General features: G+C 39.5%; 1 protein-coding gene across 2 annotated transcripts; it reads right to left on the bottom strand.

The window, feature by feature from the left end:
• Nucleotides 1-4,633: 4,633 nt before the first annotated feature.
• LOC147495200 (mitochondrial carrier protein MTM1-like) lies at nucleotides 4,634-22,093 on the bottom strand. Of its 2 annotated transcripts, none has more exons than XM_086563805.1 (10): nucleotides 21,826-22,093; nucleotides 21,375-21,464; nucleotides 21,218-21,259; nucleotides 20,746-20,805; nucleotides 13,739-13,909; nucleotides 13,349-13,442; nucleotides 11,893-11,984; nucleotides 11,653-11,802; nucleotides 10,840-10,915; nucleotides 4,634-5,065 (listed from the first exon to the last, which is right to left on the bottom strand). In XM_086563805.1, exons 1-9 carry the CDS (start codon nucleotides 22,000-22,002, stop codon nucleotides 10,877-10,879), a joined length of 915 nt encoding a protein of 304 aa, XP_086419931.1. In that variant the 5' UTR covers nucleotides 22,003-22,093; the 3' UTR covers nucleotides 4,634-5,065; nucleotides 10,840-10,876. The 2 variants fall into 2 exon arrangements, with proteins under 2 accessions (XP_086419931.1, XP_086419930.1); XM_086563804.1 differs by having other exon boundaries at nucleotides 10,840-10,898.
• Between the last annotated feature and the right edge of the window lie 58 nt (nucleotides 22,094-22,151).

Here is a 22,151-nt window from a genome sequence, read left to right as displayed (position 1 = left end):
TTCCTCTCCCCAAGTGGGATCCTCTGCCGGAAATTCAGCCAGAAACTCCACCACGACTTGTGCCTTTTCCGCTGTTCTGACTTGGTATGTAATCTCCTAAGAACTGAGCAATACCGCCCACTTAAGCATCCTACCTGACTTCTCGACCTTCAACGCTTGTCTGAGAGGCAAGTTTGTTACTACCACTACAGAATGTGCTTTAAAGTAAGGCTTCAATTTAAGAGCTGAAAATATCATAGCCAAAGCATACTTTTCAATCCTACTGTGCCAGGTCTCTGCATCCAGTAGGGTTTTGCTTTGAAAGTAAACTGGCCTTTCTATCTTGTCGATCACCCTCACCAGAACTGAACTTATAGTGAACTCGCTAACACCCAGATACAAATGCAGCTTTTCTCCCTGTTCTGGTCGTGATAGCAAGGGTGCCTGCCCTAGGTAGCTTTTCAACTTTTGAAAGGCTCCTTCGCATTCCGCAGTCCAATGGAAATCAGGAGTTTTTCTCAGCAAGCGGTATAGAGGCCGGCATTTGTCCGACGACTTGGAAATGAATCTATTAAGGGTGGCGACTCGTCTAGCCAGTCATTGTACTTCCTTCACATTTTGCGGAGATGACATCTCAATCAACAATCGAATCTGCTCTGGATTTGCCTCTATTCCGCGGTGGGTGACTATGTAGCCCAGAAACTTTCCTGAAGTTACCCCAAATGAGCATTTCTCGGGATTGAGTTTCAGTTTATGCTTGCGCAGTATGCAAAAAGTCTCATGGAGGCCTTCTAAGTGTTCCTTTTCCGACATGCTTTTTTCCACCATGTCGTCAATGTATATTTCTATCCCCTTTCGAATCTTGCCTTCGAACATCTTTTCTCCCAACCGCTAAAAGGTAGCACCCGCATTCTTTAAGCCAAAAGGCATCCTAGTGTAACAATAGGTACCACCCTCCACCACAAAGGTGGTTTTCTCTTGATCTAGCCCGAACATCGCGACCTGATTGTATCCCATCGATGCATCCATAAAGGAAAACACCTTGTATCATGCCGTTCTATCAACTAACTCATCTACCCGGGGAATAGGGTAACAATCTTTCGGGCATTCCTTGTTGAGGTCTGTGAAGTCGACACACATTCTAACCTTGCCGTTCTTTTTCGGTACCGCGGCCATATTAGACAACCACTCTGTAAACTCCACTTCCCTTATTATCCCCGCCCCCTTCAGCTGTATAACCTCTTCGCGAATCCCTTCAGTGTATTTGGGCCTTATGTTTCTCATCTTCTGTCGTATTGGTTTAACATCTTCATTCATATGCAAACGATGACAAACATACTCTGGGTCTAAGCCCGTGATATCCTCGATTACCCATGCAAATATATCGGTATTATCCGTCAGAAATTGCACCAACTTACCCTTCCATTCCTCCGGCAAGTCAGCTCCAACCGATGTAAATTTTTCCTTATCTCCCACCCCAAGGTTCACTACCTCCAACTCATCCAACATTTTCGGTCCCAATGGAGGCTCGTACCCTTCTGTTTCCGCTACCCCCTGTAATTGCTATGCTGATCCTGGTTCGTTTGACGACCCCTCCCCTTTTGTTCTGCGGACTATACTTTTTACAGTAACTTGATGGATATTCTACACTGCTACTTGGTCCCCTTTATTTTGTATGTCCCCCCATTAGTAGGGAAGCGGATCACTTGATAAAATGTCGAGGTGCTTTTAACTGATTTTTTCCGATATTCATCTCCTCCATCACCCCCTTAAATAACAAGTCCACTGAACTGCCGCAGTCTATCAATACTCTCTTTACCAGATAATTGCCCATTGCTATAGTAATTACCAACGCATCCTCATGCAGGAAAATCACTGACTCTAAGTCTTTTGAGGTGAACCTTATGCTTTCTCACCCACTGCTGCTCCGCGAATTAACCGCGGTATGCTTACCACCTCATTCACTTGTTGTAAACTCGTTGTCTTTCTCATCTTTTCTCGGTGTGCATTTCTTCCCAGGGTTTCTCCACTAAAGATGACATTGATGGTACCTAAAATTCTAACCGGAGCTGGCACCCTCTCTTCTTGGTGAACCTCTGCGACAAACTCCCTGAGCATCCCCTTTTCAATCATTCTTTCCACCAACCATTTCAATGCATAACATTCATTAGTGGCGTGATTCATGATTTTATGATATACATAGAATGGTTTCCCTTCTATCTCCACAGGTGTATTTCATGGACTCTCAAAGTACTGCTGCCCCTTAATCAGTGGCAAGATTTCCTCTAAGGGCCTATTGAGCGGAGTTTGTTCGATTTCCCGGTATGGCTTCCTCTCCTGGATATCCCTTCGGTCGCTGTCTCCCGTCCTATCCGGACCTCGGCTCTCTCCTCTGTACGCTCCTTTCTCTTTTTCCTCTATTCTACTTTTTCCCTTGTTGTCATCTCGATCGACGGTCTGCACTGCTTTCCCTGATCTCTTCTATTCCTTCGCATTTCTATGCATTATATCCTCGTAGCGTATGTATTTTCTACCTTTGGATACAGAGCATGCAAAGAAGTGATTTCGATTTTGGAAACCGACTCATGAACTCTAGTTCCCGCCAAAAGCCGTCTTTGAAGGCTATGACATGGTATGTTCCTCCAAATTTTCCACCCGGCAATGTCTCCTCCTTGAACCTACACAGAAACTCTCTCAATGACTCCACGGACCTTTGTTTTATGTTGAACAGAGTTGCAATGTCAACCTCCCTTCTTTTCTGGTGTATGAAGTGATCAACAAACGTGCGCTCCAGTTCTTCAAACCTTTTGATGCTCCACGAAGCCAACTTGTAATACCAATCGGAGGCTCCCCCCTTTAGACTGGCGGGGAACATCATGCAGCGAATCCCATCATATTTATTCTCCTGCCATAACGGCATATGTTGTCGAAAATGGTGCAAGTGATCCGTCGGTCTCCCTTTCCATCATACCTCTTAAATCTTTACTTGGCAAACCTTTTAGGCACTTCCGAATTCCATATCGAATCTGCCAGTGGATTTTTGTTGAGGCTTGCAACCTCCTTCTGCGTAGCACTCTGGTTCGTTTTTTCTGCTGCGCGGTTCATCTCCCTATCTTTCTCAATCATAGCCTGTACTACCTCCAATGTGATACCCACCGTTTGTTCAACCTCCTATGGCGGGTACTCCTCATTCTCCCCGTCCACTTCGCTGCTTCGATGATCATCCCACCCCATTTCACCATGTGTAATCTCTCTCTCTCTTTCCTTAACTCGTCATTCTCAGTCCGCAACCTAACTATCTCCTCCTGGAGAAGTCTGGTAGCGTCCGCCGCCGCGTTAGATACTTCTTCCTCTCCTACCCCTTCTTCTCCTACCCTTTCCACTTCCGTGCTCTCTGTTTCTTCGATCATTTCTCTAACCATTGCTTTCTTAGGTCCCCTTACTCCCCTTTTCACTACAGTAGCCATTTTATCTCAGTTCCCCACAGACGGCGCCAAAATGTATACATTATTATTACAACCTATGAGATCACTTGTCTCTTCTCCTTATTCTTCTCTCTTCTCTTCTCTCTCTATCTTCTTTTCTTTTTTCTCTCCCTCTCTTTTTTTTCCTCTTTCCTTTTATCTCTCTTTTCTAACCTCCTCCTCCCTGTTCGTTGATCTTCCCTCCATCCAATGTCTCTTCGCTCTCCACGTATCGTGGCAGTTATCTTGCGGTTAGGATTCCGCTCTCTCTCTCTACGTCTCGCAGCGGTTCCAAAGCGGTTAGAATATCGCGGATATGATCCCATGCAGCCCGCTTCCCCGTACTATCCGCATCCGGTCCATTTGTCACCACTAACCTTTTAGGGTATGAATATGACCCCTACAAAATCATTCACTATTCTGATAGCATCCGGGCTTGTTGTAGGCTTTTCAAGGGAAAAGTTGTACAAGGATACTTCAATTATTAAACACATTACTTACTCGGGGCTATAGCTTAAATATGTGGATGACATGCAACGCAGTGACTACATCTATTAATTCATTCGTCCTCAATTTTTCATGGAATTCAAAGAAACATCGAAAGGTGGGGAAAAGTGGTTAACATATCGTATGGACCATGTTGTGTGATTTGGTACCAGGTTTGGTGAATCTGACATCAACACATTGGTTTATATACAATTAATTACGAAAAGTGAACGGAGGTGTAGCTCAAACAAAAAAACATAAAAATAAAATAAGGTAACTTCAAATTTGATCAGTGAGGGTTCGACTCCCTCCATCTCCTACATAAAAGTTTTTAATAGAATTTATTTTTTTTATTTTGTTTTTCGATAATCTATTTATAATAGAATTTATTGAAATACACTGGTACGTGCATTTTGACCCAAAAAAAACCGAAAGAAGCCTAAATACGAAAATATTTGTATGACTTAGCGTCAGGAAAAGTAAGCTCCTTGCCTGTTTATTACTCTCTTTAACATTTCTGTTCGTTCTGCTCTTGGCATGTTAGACTAGCTTGGCGCAATCGACTATCCAAATTGTCGAGACCTTCCTCACATTTTAAAATCTTGTCATAAAATTTTGTCGAACATATAACCCTTAATAGTGACCGAACAATAAAACCCTTGAACCACATCAACTATTTAAAGGAACATAATGAAATTCAGAACTCCGATAAAACCATCCGTTTCATTTTTTTTTTTTTTTTTTCTGTAAGTAGTTCGATTAATTTGAGTAACAACTTTCTTGTGGCGAAAAAAGAAGGGGCAGCTTTTAATGAACATATCATATACAAATTCAATGAAATGGAAGAATAAGAAAAATCAAGTCTGCTGCTGCTTCAACCAATATTGCGTTTTGTTGTTCCCCGTCAGACCTTGCAATAGGTCCTTCAAGAAGATTTTCTTCTGTGTGTAAGTTGCCAATTTTATATGAAAATCTAAACGTTAGGTCAAGAAATCTCTTCTGATAAGGAGACTGCGTGCCTTCGATGCAGAACATACTTTACAACCTCGTAAAATGATACAACAAACCCAACTGATGGGCCGGCGCGAGCAACACGCGGTGCCACGCCTGTAAAGAGCCCCTTCATTCTTCCATCCCTGTAACAGTCAAAGAGTTTATGACCACTAGCTTCTCAGGAAAGTCTTAACAACATCAAACTTGCATTACATTTACAAATTCAGATACTACACCCCTCCACATAACTTATATTTCAAAGGAAGAACCGAGGCTTTTATACAGATCTCTGAGACTCTGACATTAACTGACAGGATATAATTAGAAGAAATTGTTGATTTATTACCCTACACTTGACTCTTCCTAGCTTTGTGTATTTATAATGGCATGGGGATAGCAGCAGCATTGGATTGGATTTTGAGCCATAAGGTGCTAAAATGACTTTAACACCTGTTTTAGCATGTGCACCGGACTTGCTCTTAGCAGAGTATTCTAGGGCTCCATCTATCGCTACATAAATTTATTTTCTTGCTTAACAAAGAATGAAAAAAGGGGCAAAGAAAAAGGGCAGAGGGATCTTTTCTTGCTTTCGAGAGAATGCTAGTGAGAATTTGAAGAAACTTATATATGTACATGTAAAAGTATGTAAGATATCCATAAGATAGTAGGTGCCAGCTAACTTGGTTCGTAAAACCTTTGGGTGCTGATACCGGACAGTATTATATTGTTACTGATCTCCTTAAAAATAGGCTTGTCATTCAAAAAAATAAAATGAAATAGAATATGCGTATATCTTGTAAGCAGGGATAGTATTGTTATTTCCTTTTGTTAATCCTGTAATTGCCTTATTGCCCTTCTAGGTTCCTCTTAAATTTGAATAAATAGAAAGTAATGTGAAGAAACTCACACTTCATTTTTCTCCTAAATTAGCTTCTGCATGGTATCAGAGCCAAATTTAATAGCTCCACAACCTCGCTGAGGTTGCGATTGCTTTTTTAATCTGATTCACGCTGCAGCCGCTTTCTCTGGTTTCGTTTTTTCTCAGATTTGTACATCTGTGTCTCATATCTCTAGTAATGTTGTTCTGCTCGCAACCTAAGCTTCCGCACTTTCTTTTTTGTTTGTTTCTTGTTTATTATTGTTGAGGTAATTTAATTTATCGAGATGGCTACTGACGATGTGTCTAGTATCTCGACTATTTCTTCAGTTGGAACGCGTGAAGATGTCCAGTTTTTCCACTATGTTCATGATAATCCGAATCTCAAAATTACCTCACAGCTACTAGATGGCTTGAACTATGTTCGATGGGCATAGTCTGTAAAACTGTTTGTTGGAGGTCGTGGAAAGATAGGCTTTCTTATGGGCACAGAGAAAGCACCTACAAAAACTGATTCTAAGTAGTAAGTATGCTAAGTGGTTCTCAGATTCTATAGTGCGGACTTGGTTGATTAATTCAATGCAACCAACGGTTTCTACTGGCTATTTATTTACAAACACAACACATCTTATTTGGGAATCTCTTCGTAAGGTATACTCTCAGAGACAGAATAATGCAAGGAGTTTCCAACTTTCTAATGAGATTGGAAATTTCAAATAGGGTACCCAATCTATGGGGGCGTACTATGCGAGACTTCGATCTGGTTGGGAAGAATTATCTCATTATGATAGCTTCATTGAATGGCCAACTAGTGCACCGAGTGAAACAGTTCCATCTCCACCTACTGCAGCAGAGATTTATGCAAAGATTGTGAAGAAGAATAGAGTATTTCAATTTCTTGCTGGACTTGATCCTGAGTTTGAGTATGTTGTTGTTCATCTACTCGACAAGTTTCCGTTCCCAACTCTCGAGGAAGCACACACATACTGTCTCTCTAATCAGAGTCGTCGAGCACCTATGCCTCATACTCCTGGTCTTCTGCCCGAGACTTCTGCTATGGCAGTCCGTTATACTTATCTATCACCATTGTCAGTTTCTTCACAAACTTTCCAGGCACCACTATCGAGTCTTTTGCTACTGCCAGCAACCTATGGTAGTTCTCGTCCTCCGCAAAAGAAGTGTGATCATTGTGACAGATTTGGGCATGTAAAGGCAACGTGTTATAACATGGTTATCCTGGTTCTCAACAACGCTCATCATCTCAGTCATCAACACACCTATCTGCTGACTCTAATACACCAGGGTCTTTTGCTTCTGGTGTTCTTTCTCCAGAAGAGATCAGCAGATTCCGACAATTTCTCTCTCTGTCTTCTCAACCGGGGGTTTCTCATGCAGGTAACTTTGCATCTACCAATAGTGCTTCTGCATCCCAGACTTCACCCTGGATTGTTGATTTTGGTGACACTGATAATATGACCGGTATGTCCTCTCTTTTTCGGACTTATGCATCTAGTTCTTGGAAACGGATAGTTTGTCTTGCCAATGGGGCTGAGACTCCTATTGCAGGGAAGGGTTGTATCTCTGTTACTGCTAAGTCAAGAGTTCTTCATGTCCCAAAGTTAACCACCAATCTTATTTCTGTTAGTACACTCACTAGAGATATAAACTATAGTGTAACATTTTATCCATCTTACTGTGTTTTTTAGAATCTGGTGTTGCAGAAGGTGATTGGTAGTAGACGTGAAGAGGGTGGCTTATATGTGCAGGATGGACCTATTTCTTCTGTCTCTCCTCATGCCCTCCAGTTAGAATCTTCGTCTCATACTGAAAATGTCAAGCGGGTGTTACGTTGGCATCACCGCTTAGGTCATATTTCTTTTGAGTATCTACGTTGTTTGTTTCCATCTTTTTTTTCCAAAGTGTCTATGTCAAGTCTATCTTGTGAGACATGTGAACTGGCTAAACATCATTGTAGCCCTTATCCGTTGAGCAATAATAAAACTTCGTCTTTGTTTAATATTGTGCACTCAGATGTTTGTGGTCCTGCCCCAGTCAATTCTATTTTAGGATTTCATTATTTTGTGTTATTTATTGACGACTTCTCTAGGCGTACTTGGGTTTATTTAATGAAATCCAAAGATGAGGTCTCCTCTATTTTTCAAACTTTTACAGCAATGGTTCGTACTCAGTTTGGTACAACAGTTAAAGTCTTTCGTTCCGATTAGGGTGGAGAATTTATGTCTTATTGTCTTCAAAAGTTCTGCGATGCCAATGGTATTTTGCATCAAACCTCTAACACTAAGACTCCACAACAAAATGGCAAGTCAGAAAGGAAAAATCGTCATATTCTTGATCTTGCTCGTGTATGTCTATTGGTATGAATGTTCCTTCGTGTTTCTGGTCTGATGTTGTCCTTACAACGCGGTGTACCTCATTAACCGATCTCCCTCTCGAGCTCTCAGCTTTTGCACCCCGTATTCTATTATTCATCCTGATCGTCTTGCTTTTCAGGTTCCACCTCGTGTCTATGGGTGTGTCTGTTTCGTCCAAGTCACTAGATCTATCTCTAAATTAGATCCTCGTGTCTTTAAATGTGTGCTATTGGGTTACTCTCATACTCAAAAGGGCTATTGGTGTTATCACCCCTCATCGCGTCGAAGTTTCACCTCCATGGATGTTACCTTCTTCGAACACGCTCCGTTCTTTTCAGACGATGTTCTATCTCAGGGGGAGTGTTTTCCAGTTCATCCTTTTCCTACCATGGATTTATCTCTGTGTCCTATTTCCTTACCACTTCTGCTGAGCGTTCAGCCAGAGCCTCTGGTCTCTCCTCTAGTTCTACCTTTGGTTCCACCTCTTTTACAAGTCTATACTAGATGATACCCAGGGCGCCAACCTCTTCCCCCAGACTGTCGGGCCCCTTCTGCCTCTCCAGGTTCACCACTTGCCATTGATTCACCTTTTCCAGGTATTGAGCTCTCTCCTACTCCTACTGTACCAGTTCATATTGATATTGATTTACCAGTTAGTGATAGAATTAATACTCCACCTATTGTTGTTCGGAAAAAGAAGCGCACTGCAGGGCTGCTTGCTAGACATTGTAATACAGTGGTTTATTCTATTATTGATTATACTTCAGATCATCGTTTGTCTCCTAGTTACAGATCTTTTCTGGCATCTCTCTCCTTGGTTGACATACCACGTACAGTGGTAGAGGCGTTGGCCTAACCTCATTGGAAGGCTGCGATGTTGGAGGAATTACATGCCTTGGAGGTTAATCATACTTGGGCATTGGTTTCTCTTCCGCCTGGGCGTAGCGCAATTGGGTGTAAATGGCTTTTCACAGTGAAACAAAATCCAGATAGAACAGTTAGTAGGTACCAAAGCTCTGTTGGTTGCTACGGGGTATGCCCAGATTCATGGGGTTGATTATCAAGAGACATTTGCTCCTGTGGCCAAGATGAATACGATCCGAGTTATCTTTTCTCTTGTTGCATCCAAGTCCTGGCCTCTTTTTCAAATGGATGTGAAAAATGTCTTTCTTAATGGGACTTTACAAGAAGAGGTTTATATGTCTCCACCACCTGGTTTTCGTTTTTCTTCTTTTTCTGCTTCAGGGTTAGTGTGTCGGTTGAAGAAGTCTATCTATGGTCTTAAGCAGTCTCCTCGTACTGGGGCTGATACATTTGCTGCAGCCATAACTGCATATGGATATGTTCAGAGTCAAGCTAACCACACCCTATTTCTTCGACATTCTGGTACGAAATTTGTTGTGTTGCTTGTTTATGTGGACGGCATGGTTATTACCGGCGATGATGTTCAGGGTATTAGTGACTTGAAATCCTATCTCAGTACCCGCTTTCAAGTGAAAGACCTTGGTCCCTTGCATTACTTCCTCAGGATTGAGGTTGCACGCTCTAGTTTTGGTATTTTTATCTCACAGAGAAAGTATATTCTTGATATTCTCTATGCTTCAAGACAACTTGCTTGTCGTCCTGCTGAGACACCTCTTGAACAGAACCATCACCTAGCCGACTACGATGGGGAGTTGTTGGAAGATATTGGTCAGTATCAGCGGCTTCTTGGGAAGCTCTTTTATATTTCTATTACTCGTCCTGATATTACATATGTGGTTAGCGTTCTCAATCAGTTTATGCACAAGCCGCGTCTTCCTCATGTTTAGGTAGCTATTTGTGTGCTCCGTTATCTTAAGGGTTGTCCTGGACGTGGCATCTTATTTCGAGATAATGGCCATTCTCGGGTTGAGGCGTAGATTGATGCTGACTATGCAGGTTGTAGATCTGATCGTCGATCTACTTCTGGATATTGTACCACTATTGGTGGTAATTTGGTTACATAGCGGAGTAGGAAATAAGATGTTGTTTCTAGGTCTAGTGCCCAATCAGAGTATCGGGCAATGGCCTAAGGTATGTGTGAGCTGATATGGCTCAAGCGTCTTCTACGAGATCTCCATCTACATGTCTCTCTTCCTATGACGCTTTACTGTGACAACCAGTCTACTCTTAGAATTTTGGCTAATCCTGTGCAACATGATTGTACCAGACATATTGAGGTAGATTGGTACTTTCTACGTGAGAAGGTGACTTCTGGACAAATTTCTGCTTTATATGTTCCGACGTCTAAGCAGCTTGCAGATTTTCTCACAAAGGCAGTAGTAGTAAACTATTTTATGATGTTTTATCCAAGTTGGGCAGGTGTGATATTCATGGTCGAGCTTGAGGGAGAGTGTAAGCAAGGATAGTATTGTTATTTCCTTTTGTTAATCCTGTAATTACCTTATTGCCCTTCTAGGGTTCCTCTTATATTTGAATAAATAGAAAGTGATGTGAAGAAACTCACACACTTCATTTTTCTCCTAAATTAGCTTCTACATATCTATATATATCTGATACAGCCAAAAGAGGGCCGAAACAAGGTATATACACATTCTATGAAAAAAGTAAGATCTAGAAGTACCAAAAACTAGATAACCAAAAGAATAGTCGGTAAAAAAACAGTTGAGAAGGGAAAGGAATGTACCTCCAGATCTCAACTAATGTTTTCCAGGTTGTCATGCTCAACACTCGAGAAGGATCCTTCTGAAAATCAGCATCCGCTATGAATTAAGAGTATATGGTAAAGGCAAAGTGGAAAGCTCTATCATCTACGAGTTTCTAAAATAACATAAGAACATAGTGGTATCAACATATAACTGGGAAAATAATTTTCCCAAAATATAACTGGACAGGAGAGTGCTAATTACAAACATCCTATCCCTCCCCCCTCCCCCTTCACCTCCAGCACCCCCAAAAGAATAAAACTTTCCATCATTTGTTTGCCATAAATAACATACCCTGCTCTGTGGTGTATAGTTGCACCACCTTGGCTTCCCTTGTTTAAAGTCATGAACTTCATGAGTAGGTTCAATACCATCACATAGAATACAAAGGCCTAAGGCTAGTAGAGTCAACATTCATGGGCTCCAGACAGAGATGCGTTAACAATGGATCTTTGGCACTTTTCAACAGGACACCATCCTTAGATGTTTCTAAGCCTTGTAATCACATACACGTGGTGCTGCACTGCTACAGTTATACATCTTTCTGCAAACCTCACTCAATACGGGTGGAAATGTCGATCAAACTGATTCTTGTGAAGATGATAATTTCCATTTCAAACATATCTTAGGAAGAGAGAGAAAGAGGGGGCAGGGGGTGGGTGGCGCTGTTGGTTGAGGAGGATGAGGATGAGGATGACAAATTAGCATTAGCTCCTCTCTCTATATGAGACATTGGGTGCCATATAAATATCCTAGCTCACATATGTTCATCAATTTCAAATTTAAGGACCAACCTCGATTTGTCTCCTAGTTTTTGCAACATCTAGAGGACAAGTAGCAGCAGCAGCTAGACTTCCAGCAACAAAACCTGCTGAGAAATTAGCCCCAACAATACTTGCAGCATTGGCATCCTCACCCACCAAACCAAGTATCCTTCTCCTGATCTGCATATACCATCACCAAATTGGATTGATTGCAAAAACACGAGAAAGTGCAAATAGTACTCATGAAAGTGCTTCACAATGAAAAATCACCGGCTCAAGGGTTGACCAGCAGATTGCAGAGAATGGAACATCACGAGCTAGTTGAGCTCCAACACCTGTCCATAAAAGGCGGTAGCACTGCACTGGTTGTAGCAACAACATTAGTCAAAATGCAAAAAGATTACACATCAGTCTCGATATAAATATGAATAAGCAGGCTCACATAATATAAATAAGCTACACATTGTGAAATCCCATACTGGTTAACAAAATACCCACATATCTACAAATCTCTACATCCACAGAGAGAGAGAAGCCAGATAAGAGATAATATATGGACCACCTTGGCCTCATTTAATAAAATAACTTTCTGTGGTCTAACTGTCTAAGTGAACTTCCACGATAACTTTTCTCATTTCCAATGGATCTGTCCCAAGAGCTAAATGTTCAAAACCATTGACATGCCCAGTCAAGAAGCAAGTACAGTATGGAGGTTAACACTAGCTGTAATGCAGTAGTAAAAAGGCTACCTATCATTGATACACAACATGCATCTAATGGATATAACCAAGAATCTGTACAGTTAAAAACTCCCCCCCAAAATAAAAAAACACGCACACACATCTGTTCAATAAAACTTCTTCAAAATTCTTTGAATCAGTACAGTATGCATCAAGTGAGAGCCATATGAGAACCTGAACTTCATTTATCATTTTATGCATCCTACCTTACCCTAGGACTCACAGAAGATAAGAGTTTACAAGCTTTCACCTTAGATTAACATCCATGGAAATCCCACCTCCTCCATTACCAAATGATTAATAACCCAACAATATGTATTTCTCTTCAAGGCAAAGAACTTGAAAAGTATCACTCATTATAGCTTAAATCTCTAACTTAGTGTACTAGATTGTGTAAGATAAAGAAACGAAAATAAACTCTATTTGACAGTAAACACGCCTTAGCCCATCCATTGATGCATTACCAAATGAACTTTCCAATTACTCTGCTCATCGCATCTAGTCAACAGTCAACACCATTAAGATTTATATATCCGATATGGCTAGTTCATCCAACTAAGGTTCGCTTTACAAAATGTTCCGAATTTCATCACAACATTGCGAAAGAAGTTCACTTTTAGTATCTCTCTGCCTTAAATCATCCAAAACTGTGACCATCAAACCTCTTGGCCCAATCCAACATAGATGCTAGTCCAGGCTTCCCTGTCCTTATAAATTTTAAAAACATCTAAAACAGTTGAGTCCTCAGCTATGGGTCCTTTTCCCACTTTTGGAGTCCTAATTCTCATATATGATAGTTGGTAAAACCTACAAGAAACGGTATTAAGTGTTGCATGTACCTATTGACTAGTCCAGTAACCATCATCCATATACATGATTAGCACAATACCATTTAATTATAGCTACATTCTATAAAAGAACATGAAAAAATCACAGAAACGTCAAAACTAAACCAAACACAATGTAATCTACCATAATGAACTTACAGTTTTGAATATTATTTGCACTCCTTACAGGAGAAACAACCCCAACTAAAGTTTTCCACACTCCTGGAGGTTTCAAACCAGATTCTTTAAATGCCTGCAATAAGAAAACAACATAGAACATAGGGTGATATCTAGAATTCATCTGGAATCATAGTAGTGATAAAACGAAAATTTAGTCCGAACTTGGAAAACCATCACAAGCATAATAATATTGTAAAGTGAATCTTATCACTATTAAGATTTGGTATGTAACAGGTTATAGAACGTAAACTGACCCATAAGCCTCCAAAATATGTACTAACGCTTATCATCACACACACACACACACACAATGTAAATCAATGTTTGCCAAAAATAATAATCACAACATCAGTGTATAAAGTTAAATACCTGCATGCGTGTTCTTGCAAGCTCAATCGGATAACAAGATATACAAGCTATTGAGCGTGCCAGGGAGCCTGCAACTAAGGGAGCATATGGTGTCATATAAGGAGCATTTTGGATTGTGAAATCCTCAATCCAATTGCGGAAAATGTCATAGCAAGGTAAGTATATCCCCACCTGAGAAAATTGAAACCATTTAAAGAAGCTCCTTAACAGTGTACTAATTGATAAAAAGGTAAATGAATAACAAAAATCGACCCCTTTATGAGTCTCAAAAGTCTGATGGGCTATCACTGCCACCAAGGTGGTGTTGGTTAGGTTTCAGCCTCTTTTTCCTTTTTCTGTTTTTGGCATCTATTGGTCCTGTTAGACTTGTGTTTTCTGTTTCTGTTTCTTCGCTATTTGGGTTTGGTGGTACCTAGGTGGGGGGATACTGGTGTACCAGGATCTTTTGTTGGTCCATGAACAGCAGGCAGTTACTGTTCTTGGTGTTGATGTAAGACCTTCCTTCAGTTCCTTGTATCAATATACTACCTTTTCTTGACCCAAATGCATTAACGCCATAGGCCAGCACAAATAGAACTCACCCACAGGCCATGCAGATTTGAGATCCATCATCCTGGTGTATCCACAAATCAAGTTGGAGCACATGAACTTCATAACATCAGACCAATAGAAAATGATCAAACTATTTCGGTAGGTCTAGCATGCATAACCTAAATATATGTACAGTGCACTCAGTGGAAATGTATTTCACACTTCACCTGTCAACTTGCAAGGAGATGGCACTCCTCTTAAAAGGATAGCTACTAGCATTTTTTGTTAGGAATATCCAACTTAATTGTACTTACTCTTTACCAATTACCAAACTATACAAACCTTTTGTCTTGTAAGTATCTTGTACTTCTTAATTAAATCCGAGCCTAGTGTAGATACACTATGTTCTTAAGACAGATTTTCCCCCTCACGGTGTTTGAAGGTTGATGGGAAACTATCTCCCAAGATAGAACGGATTTCCTTCTATAGAAAGCTAGCACTTCAATTCTATAGACTCAGCGAACACAACATAGTATTTGACTAAGAACAGAGGGAGAAGAGAAAGATCAGAACTCTGTGTGATCTGGTGTCCTTTTCCTCTCCAAATTCATCCACTATTTATAGGTGAGTGGTGCCTTTTCGAAACAACACAGTGACTCTTGGGAAAAAGTAAGCAACTCTTTGAAAAGTCACATGTTTCGAAAGGACACACCATTTCGCATATAGCAATCAACCAAATTATTTCGAAAGGTTGCACCTTTTCGGCATGATACACAAAACCAAAGGCACATTTCGAAAGGTCGCGACCTTTTCGCATAATGCATTGTTTCAAACAAATGCATCATTTTGAAAAGGTTTTTCTCACATTACGCATCGCTTCAAGAAAACCCATTTCATCTTAAGTGGGGTAACTTGGGAGACAAACTACTCATTCATATTTAAATGGATTTGAGCAAATCATTTTTCTAACAATCCCCACATGAATGAAAATTTGGCTTCTTCTATCATAAACATCGGATTTCGCTCTTTTACAAATGAAAAAATACCGCGTTAGGTCAAGTAGCATGGGAGGCCTTGAACTTGCCTTTAGTGAAAGACGATCGGATTTAATCGACGATCGCGACTTTTTTAATGTCCTCAATCACCGCTTGTATAAACCTGAGACAATCATCTTCACGCAGCATCCGCCTCAATCATTGGTTCTCACGCTTTGTGTTCATTTTGGCCTTGAACACTTCTTGGTTTCAGATAGTGCTTTTGAGACATTTGTCTTTAAAATTCTCATAGAAGCGCCCCACTTCTCGCACTAACATAGGTGATTTCTATAAAGAGTATCCCGCAATACTCCACTTGATAACATAACTTTCCAAGATATAGTAAATCATTAAAGCTCGACTTATCCCGGTTCTCATGGCCGGATATGTATCGCCTTTATATAGGAAACGGGTTAGAGTATAATATTACTCTCCGCTAACCGAGTCACAAACATAATTCAGTTGGCCCATCAACCTAGATCTTGGGATCTCCAAGAAACTAGGTTGGTTTTCCATTATGATGACTCTTGGTTGATTATCTCAAAAAAGCTTTAAGCCCATTCCCTTGATAATCTTTCTACTTGCTCTCTTTGTTAAACCTTTTGTAAGCGGATCCGCAATGTTATCTTTTGACCTTTACATAGTCGATTGAGATAACTCCATTTGAGAGCAATTGTCTAATCCATTATGTCTTCACGACGTATATGTCGAGACTTCCCGCTATACATGCTACTGCGGCTCTACCAATAGCAGATTGGGTCACACAAGTATACACACCGCCGTTAATGTGTTTAGCCCATTTTGGAATATCCTCTAAGAAATTTCGCCCACTCGCTTCTTCTCCAAAATTGTCTAATGCTATGAATTCTGATTCCATAGTGGACCTCGCTATGCACGTTTGTTTTGAGGATTTCTAAGAAACAACAAGACTCGAAGTGTAAAGACATATCCACTTGTGACTTTGAGTCTTTAGTGTCGATATATCCACTAAAGATCGCAGCATTCCATCGAACTACCGGATATCTTGTATAGTGTAAACCAAAATTCGAAGTATACTTTAAGTATCCCAAAACTCTCAATATGGCGTCCAATGATCACGCCAGGATTACTCGTGATATCGACTTAGCTTGCTCATTGAGTATGCTATGTCGCCTTGTCACAGCTCATGACATACATTAAATTACCAAGTATACGAGAGTATTCTAGTTGAGATATGCTATCTCCAAAGATTTTTGGCTAAATGAAGATTTACGTCCCATGACCTTTTTGTGTGATGTTATATTTCTTGAACTTGTCAAGAATCGCCTCAATGTAATGAGATTGCGATAAACAAGTCCATCCTCTATCCTGAGATCTTAATTCCTAGAATAACATCAAATGACACCTAAATCTTTCATGTCAAACTTACTAGACAACATTTGTTTGGTAGATTTTATGACATCCATATTACTACCCAAAATTAGCATATCGCCTACATAGAGACAAACAATGACACTTCCCTTTTCGAAGCTTTTTACATGTATTACACACTTGTCACACTCGCTTATTTTGAAACCGCTTTAACAACATTGCATTGTCAAATTTCTCATGCCATTGTTTAGGTGCTTGCTTTAATCCATATAAAGATTTAACAAGCTTGCAAACTTTCCTTTCTTGTCGAGAGCAATAAACCCTTCGGGTTGTTCCATGTATATTTCTTCATCTAACTCACCATTCAAGAATGCCGCCTTTACATCCATTTGATGTATCTCAAATCCATGTATTGATCTTATCAAGTATTAGCATCCTTATGGAAGTTATTCTTGTAACCGGAGAGTAAGTGTCAAAATAATCCAATCCTTCCTTTTGTTTAAAAGCCTTTGACCACAAGTCTAGCTTTTATACTTGTCGATTGATCCATCACTTAAATTTCTTTGTGAATATCCACTTATATCCCAAAAGTCTTGGAACTCCGTGGTAAATCTACCAATTCCCATGTATGATTTTGCATTATGGATTCAATCTTGCTATTTATCGCTTTTTCCAATAAGTAGCTTCGGAGATGACATTGCCTCCTTGAACGTTTGAGGATTATTTTCCAACAAGTATGTTAGAAAATCAGTCCAAAAGACGCGTTGACGTCCTCGACCTTTTGCTACGCGCCTAGGTTCCTCCTCAATTTCGCCAGGTAGATGGTTACTAGTTGTAAGATCTAAAGTTCTCTTTGTTGAACTTGACTCTATACACATGTTATACAAACGCCTTTTCAAAGAATGAAGCATTCCTCGACTCTATAATCAGATTAACATGTATATCTTGAATCTCTAATTTATGAACCGTAAAACGATATGCACTACTATTGTTTGCATATATCCAATGAATACACAATCAATAGTCTTGGGTCCTATCTTCACCTTCTTAGGTTTAGTGGACTTCCACTTTAGCAAGACACCCCCACACTTTTAAGAATTGTAGGAAGTCCTATGACCTTTTCCACAATTCGTATGGTGTTTTAAAGCGTCTTCTTGTTGTTGAATCTTGTTGAGAATGTAATCGCGTAAAAGCAAAAGCTTCCCTCACAAATTTTGGGGTAAACCGTAACTTAACAACATAGGCCATCATCATCTTTTTAGAGTTCGGTTTTTATGCGTTCCAATACCGCTTGATTGAGAATAAGGAGTCAGAGTTTTGATGAATGATTCCATGTTCAAAAACAAACCTTCAAAAGGTGATTCATATTCACCTCCTATCACTCCTTATAGCCTTTAATCTTTTGCTTAGTTGATTTTCAACTTCATTTTATAGTGTTTGAACACTTCAATTGCCTCAATCTTTACTTCTCAACAAGTAAACATAACTATATCTAGTCTATCGTCAATAAAAGTAATGAAATATTTTTACCACCTCTAATCACGCATTTCTAAGATCACATATATTCACAGATATTAAAGTCTAGAGGTTCAAGACTTCTTTCAATGGAATGAAAGGATGATCCGTCAACTCAACTTGATTCTACACAAGTTTCACATTTATGGTGTGGTTCTATTTTTAATTTTGGTATATAGTCCAAATTAATTAATCTACGAAAGTATCATAATTAACATGTCCTAATCTACCATGCCATACATGTGAAGACTCAATCAAGTAAAATGTAAGATTCAACTTTATTGGCGCTTTTGGCGTAATAGTAAAACAAGACATCCTAAAGAGCCCATCCCGAAGATAGCCCTTTTTCCCACCTAATACATCATTCTTAGTTAGTACAAATTTATCGTAAAACAAAGACTAACTTAAAGCCATTCTTGCTTTCAAGAAATGAATCCGTAAACCAAATTCTTGCAATGTCGTGCACATAAAGCACCTCATTCGAGTTAGTTCCTTTCCGTAAGTCAACCTCATCACCACCTTTCCTTTGCCTTCAACCTCGATGTAAGAAGAGTTTCCCATAAATAGTTGTTCTTCCTTTTTCACAAAGATGATAAGTGGTGAACATCGACTTGTTGAGCATATGTGGCGAGTAACACCAAGATCCACCCACCATTCCCTTTCATTTCCAATCATGGACATTAAGAAACCACAAAGCAGATAGGTTCATGTCATTAACATTGTTAGAAAGCGTGTCCATTGTCACATCAAAATTTTTTATACTTATACTTCATGACATTCACTTGCCTTTATGTCCAAATTCTTCCCACAATCAGAAGACTCTCGCCTCAACTTAGTAGCGCATTACTCTCTTTCACCTTGAGCTTTGTCTTGGTGCTTCCTCTTTCCCTTAAGACTATCCTTCCACAACATCGACCTTTGCCACCATGGGATCCTTGCCCTTCTTCCTCGATAGGCGGTTATCTTCCTCTATCCTGACGGACAATCGGGCTTCTTCAAGATTCATATCTTTCGCGTTTATGCTTAAGATAGTTCTTAAAATCCTTCCAAGATGGTGGTAATTTCTCAATCATACAGACTCTTGGAAAGATTCTCCTGTGGTCATTCCTTCAAAGAATGACATCATGGAGGATTACTTGAAGTTCTTGGACTTGGCTTATGACGGGTCTTACTATCCGTCATTTTGAAATCAAGAAATCACAACTATGAATTTCTTCATGCCAAAGATCTTCACTCTTGTATTTCTTGTCCAACTAATCCCAAAGTTCCTTAGCGCTTGAACACACTATACACATTGTATAACGAGTCACCAACCCACTCAAGGACGTAATTTCTACACAAGAAATCGGATGAAACCAAGCATCCTTTTCCAAAACCTTTCTCCTTTGCGGTTTCATCGTGGCTTACATCAAGAGCCTTATCCCATGTAAACCTTGCCAAGTTCAGTGGTAGTCGATAGAAGAGCATCTTCGTTGCCGCTGGAAATCGGTTCCATCAACTTTTCGTGCTTCTCCCAACGAGGAACGTAATGGGAAACAACAAGAGGAACATTAACAAATAGAGTAACTAGTGGTGTTGCCATATTCTCAAATATAACTACACTTTGTTATTTCCTTAAACCAAAAAGAAAAGAAAACAAAACAAATTCGCTCGGTAAAAGAAGAAGAAGAAAAAGAATCATCGTCTTAAGTTGTTAGGAATATCCAACTTAATTGTACTTTACTCTTTACCAATTACCAAACTATACAAACCTTTTGTCTTGTAAGTTGTCTTGTACTTTTAATTAAATCCGAGCCCAAGATAGATACACTATGTCCTTAAGATTTTTTTCCCCACACGGTGCTTGAAGGTTGATGGGAAACTATCTCCCAAGATAGAATGGATTTCCTTCTATAGAAAGCTAAGACTTCAATTCTATGAACTCAAATGAACACATAGTATTTGACTAAGAAACGGAGGAGAGAAAGATCGAACTCGGTGTGATCCGGTGTCATTTTCCTCTCCAAATTCATCCACTATTTATAGGTGAGTGGTGCCTTTTCAAACAACACGGTGACTCTTGGGGAAAAGTAAGCAACTCTTTTGAAAAGTCACATGTTTCGAAAGGACACACCATTTCGCATATAAGATCAAGTTCAACCGATTTTATTTCGAAAAGGTTGCACCTTTTCGCATGATACAATGCTTCAAACCAAAGGCACATTTCGAAGGTCGCGACCTTTTCGATAATGCAATCGCTTCAAACAAATGCATCATTTTGAAAAGGTTTTTCTCACATTACGCATCTTGTTTCAAGAAAAACCCATTTCATCTTAAGTGGGGTAACTTGGGAGACAAACTACTCATTCATATTTAAATGGATTTGAGCAAATCATTTTTTCTAACATTTTTGTCATAGTTACACAGGAAATGAATAATGACCCCCACGCAATGTTTAAGGTGGCAAATGGTTAAGAGAGAGTGAGAGTTAATCCCAAAACTAAGAAAATAACAGAACAAAATGGCAAAAAAAAAAAAAATGTAATTACAAAACAGAAACATAAAAGTATCTTCACCATGGTACGATAGAGGACTCACTGTAGGTATGGCGAGTGCTAAAGCTGCATTTGTGCCTCTCCATAACCTACCATATCCTTCCTGTCCATTGTATCAAATAGAAAATAAAATTTTAGTATTTACTGATAACGTAACAAAATATATTGATCCTATAACAGCTAGTAAAACGGAATTGACGGGCCAACTAAGAATGAAGCCAAAAAGATGTAACTTCTCCAGTATATAGTTTCACTGAAATGAGGTCATTGCAGTAACTTGAATATCAAAGCTGCAGTGATACGCATATCTAATGTCTTTCGAAACCACAGTGGCTACCATATGTATCCTTTTTGACACTGATATCATAATTGCTTCTAAGTTACATGTCCATTACTGATAATGGGTGTCCTAGAAGTATGCATGCAAAATCTCACATCATATCTTGTACATAAGTATATAACCCTCTAGTCAAACTACAAGTTAACTACACGCCGTACAAAAAAAATGTGCAAACCTGTCTAATGATTTTGTAGAAGACATCCAAAGTTCCACTGTACTGAAAAAATCAGGGCAAATTGGTTCACTATTAATAAGAACTTCCACGATAATCAGCAAAAACCAATACCTTACTTTATTGAATATAAAAAGAATGAGAATCGTCATACACTTACCGTGTTAGGTCCAAGAGAGGACAAGTGACCCCTGAAACGATGATGTGAATGTGAATAAGGAACTCCAGCAGCCTCGGCTTGCAACCTAGTCTGTAATATAAACAGGGAAATCATATTATACCAATCACTGCTGGTTAGTAATACTTACAACTTAAGCATCACTCCCGGAAACACACTAGAAAAAAAGGAATCAATGCAACAATATGAGACAACAGTTAAAATGGAATCTAGTAGGTCATAGTTAAAACAAAGAAACAACACATTGCCTTATCATTCCTATTCACATATGAGACTTTGCTATCTTTTTCTCTGAAAATTAGAAGGAAAGGAAAATCTTCATTTCATTTCTAGCTTCCATCATTTAACTAGAGAGAGTAAGCATTTCTGAGAACACCCTTTCAAACATATAAAATTAAAATTTATTACAAATGGGCATCTTCTAGAATCTTACCTTGGCAACATCAAGAGGGTTAACAAGAATAGCAGAAAGAACAGCAGCAGCAGCAGCAGAAACAGAACGCTCTGCAAAACTTAAATGGAAATCCTTAACTGTGGGCAGAGAAGAAGAATTTTGTCCCTCCTTGTTTGTAACCATAATTGAAGGAAGACTATGTCTAGAATCTACCATTATGCCAATTGCCTTTATATATAATATCTCTTTCCAAATGAAGTATATATTAATTATTAGGATCGGATTCTCCTTTTAATGAATAACGGAAAGAAAACTAGAGAGAGAGGGAGGGAGGGAAAGAAACAAAAGATTTATTAGAGATTTTC

Source organism: Coptis chinensis, chromosome 6 (assembly GCF_015680905.1).
Source record: "Coptis chinensis isolate HL-2020 chromosome 6, ASM1568090v1, whole genome shotgun sequence".
Taxonomy (NCBI): domain Eukaryota; kingdom Viridiplantae; phylum Streptophyta; class Magnoliopsida; order Ranunculales; family Ranunculaceae; genus Coptis; species Coptis chinensis.
This window is presented reverse-complemented; position numbering and strand designations above follow the sequence as displayed.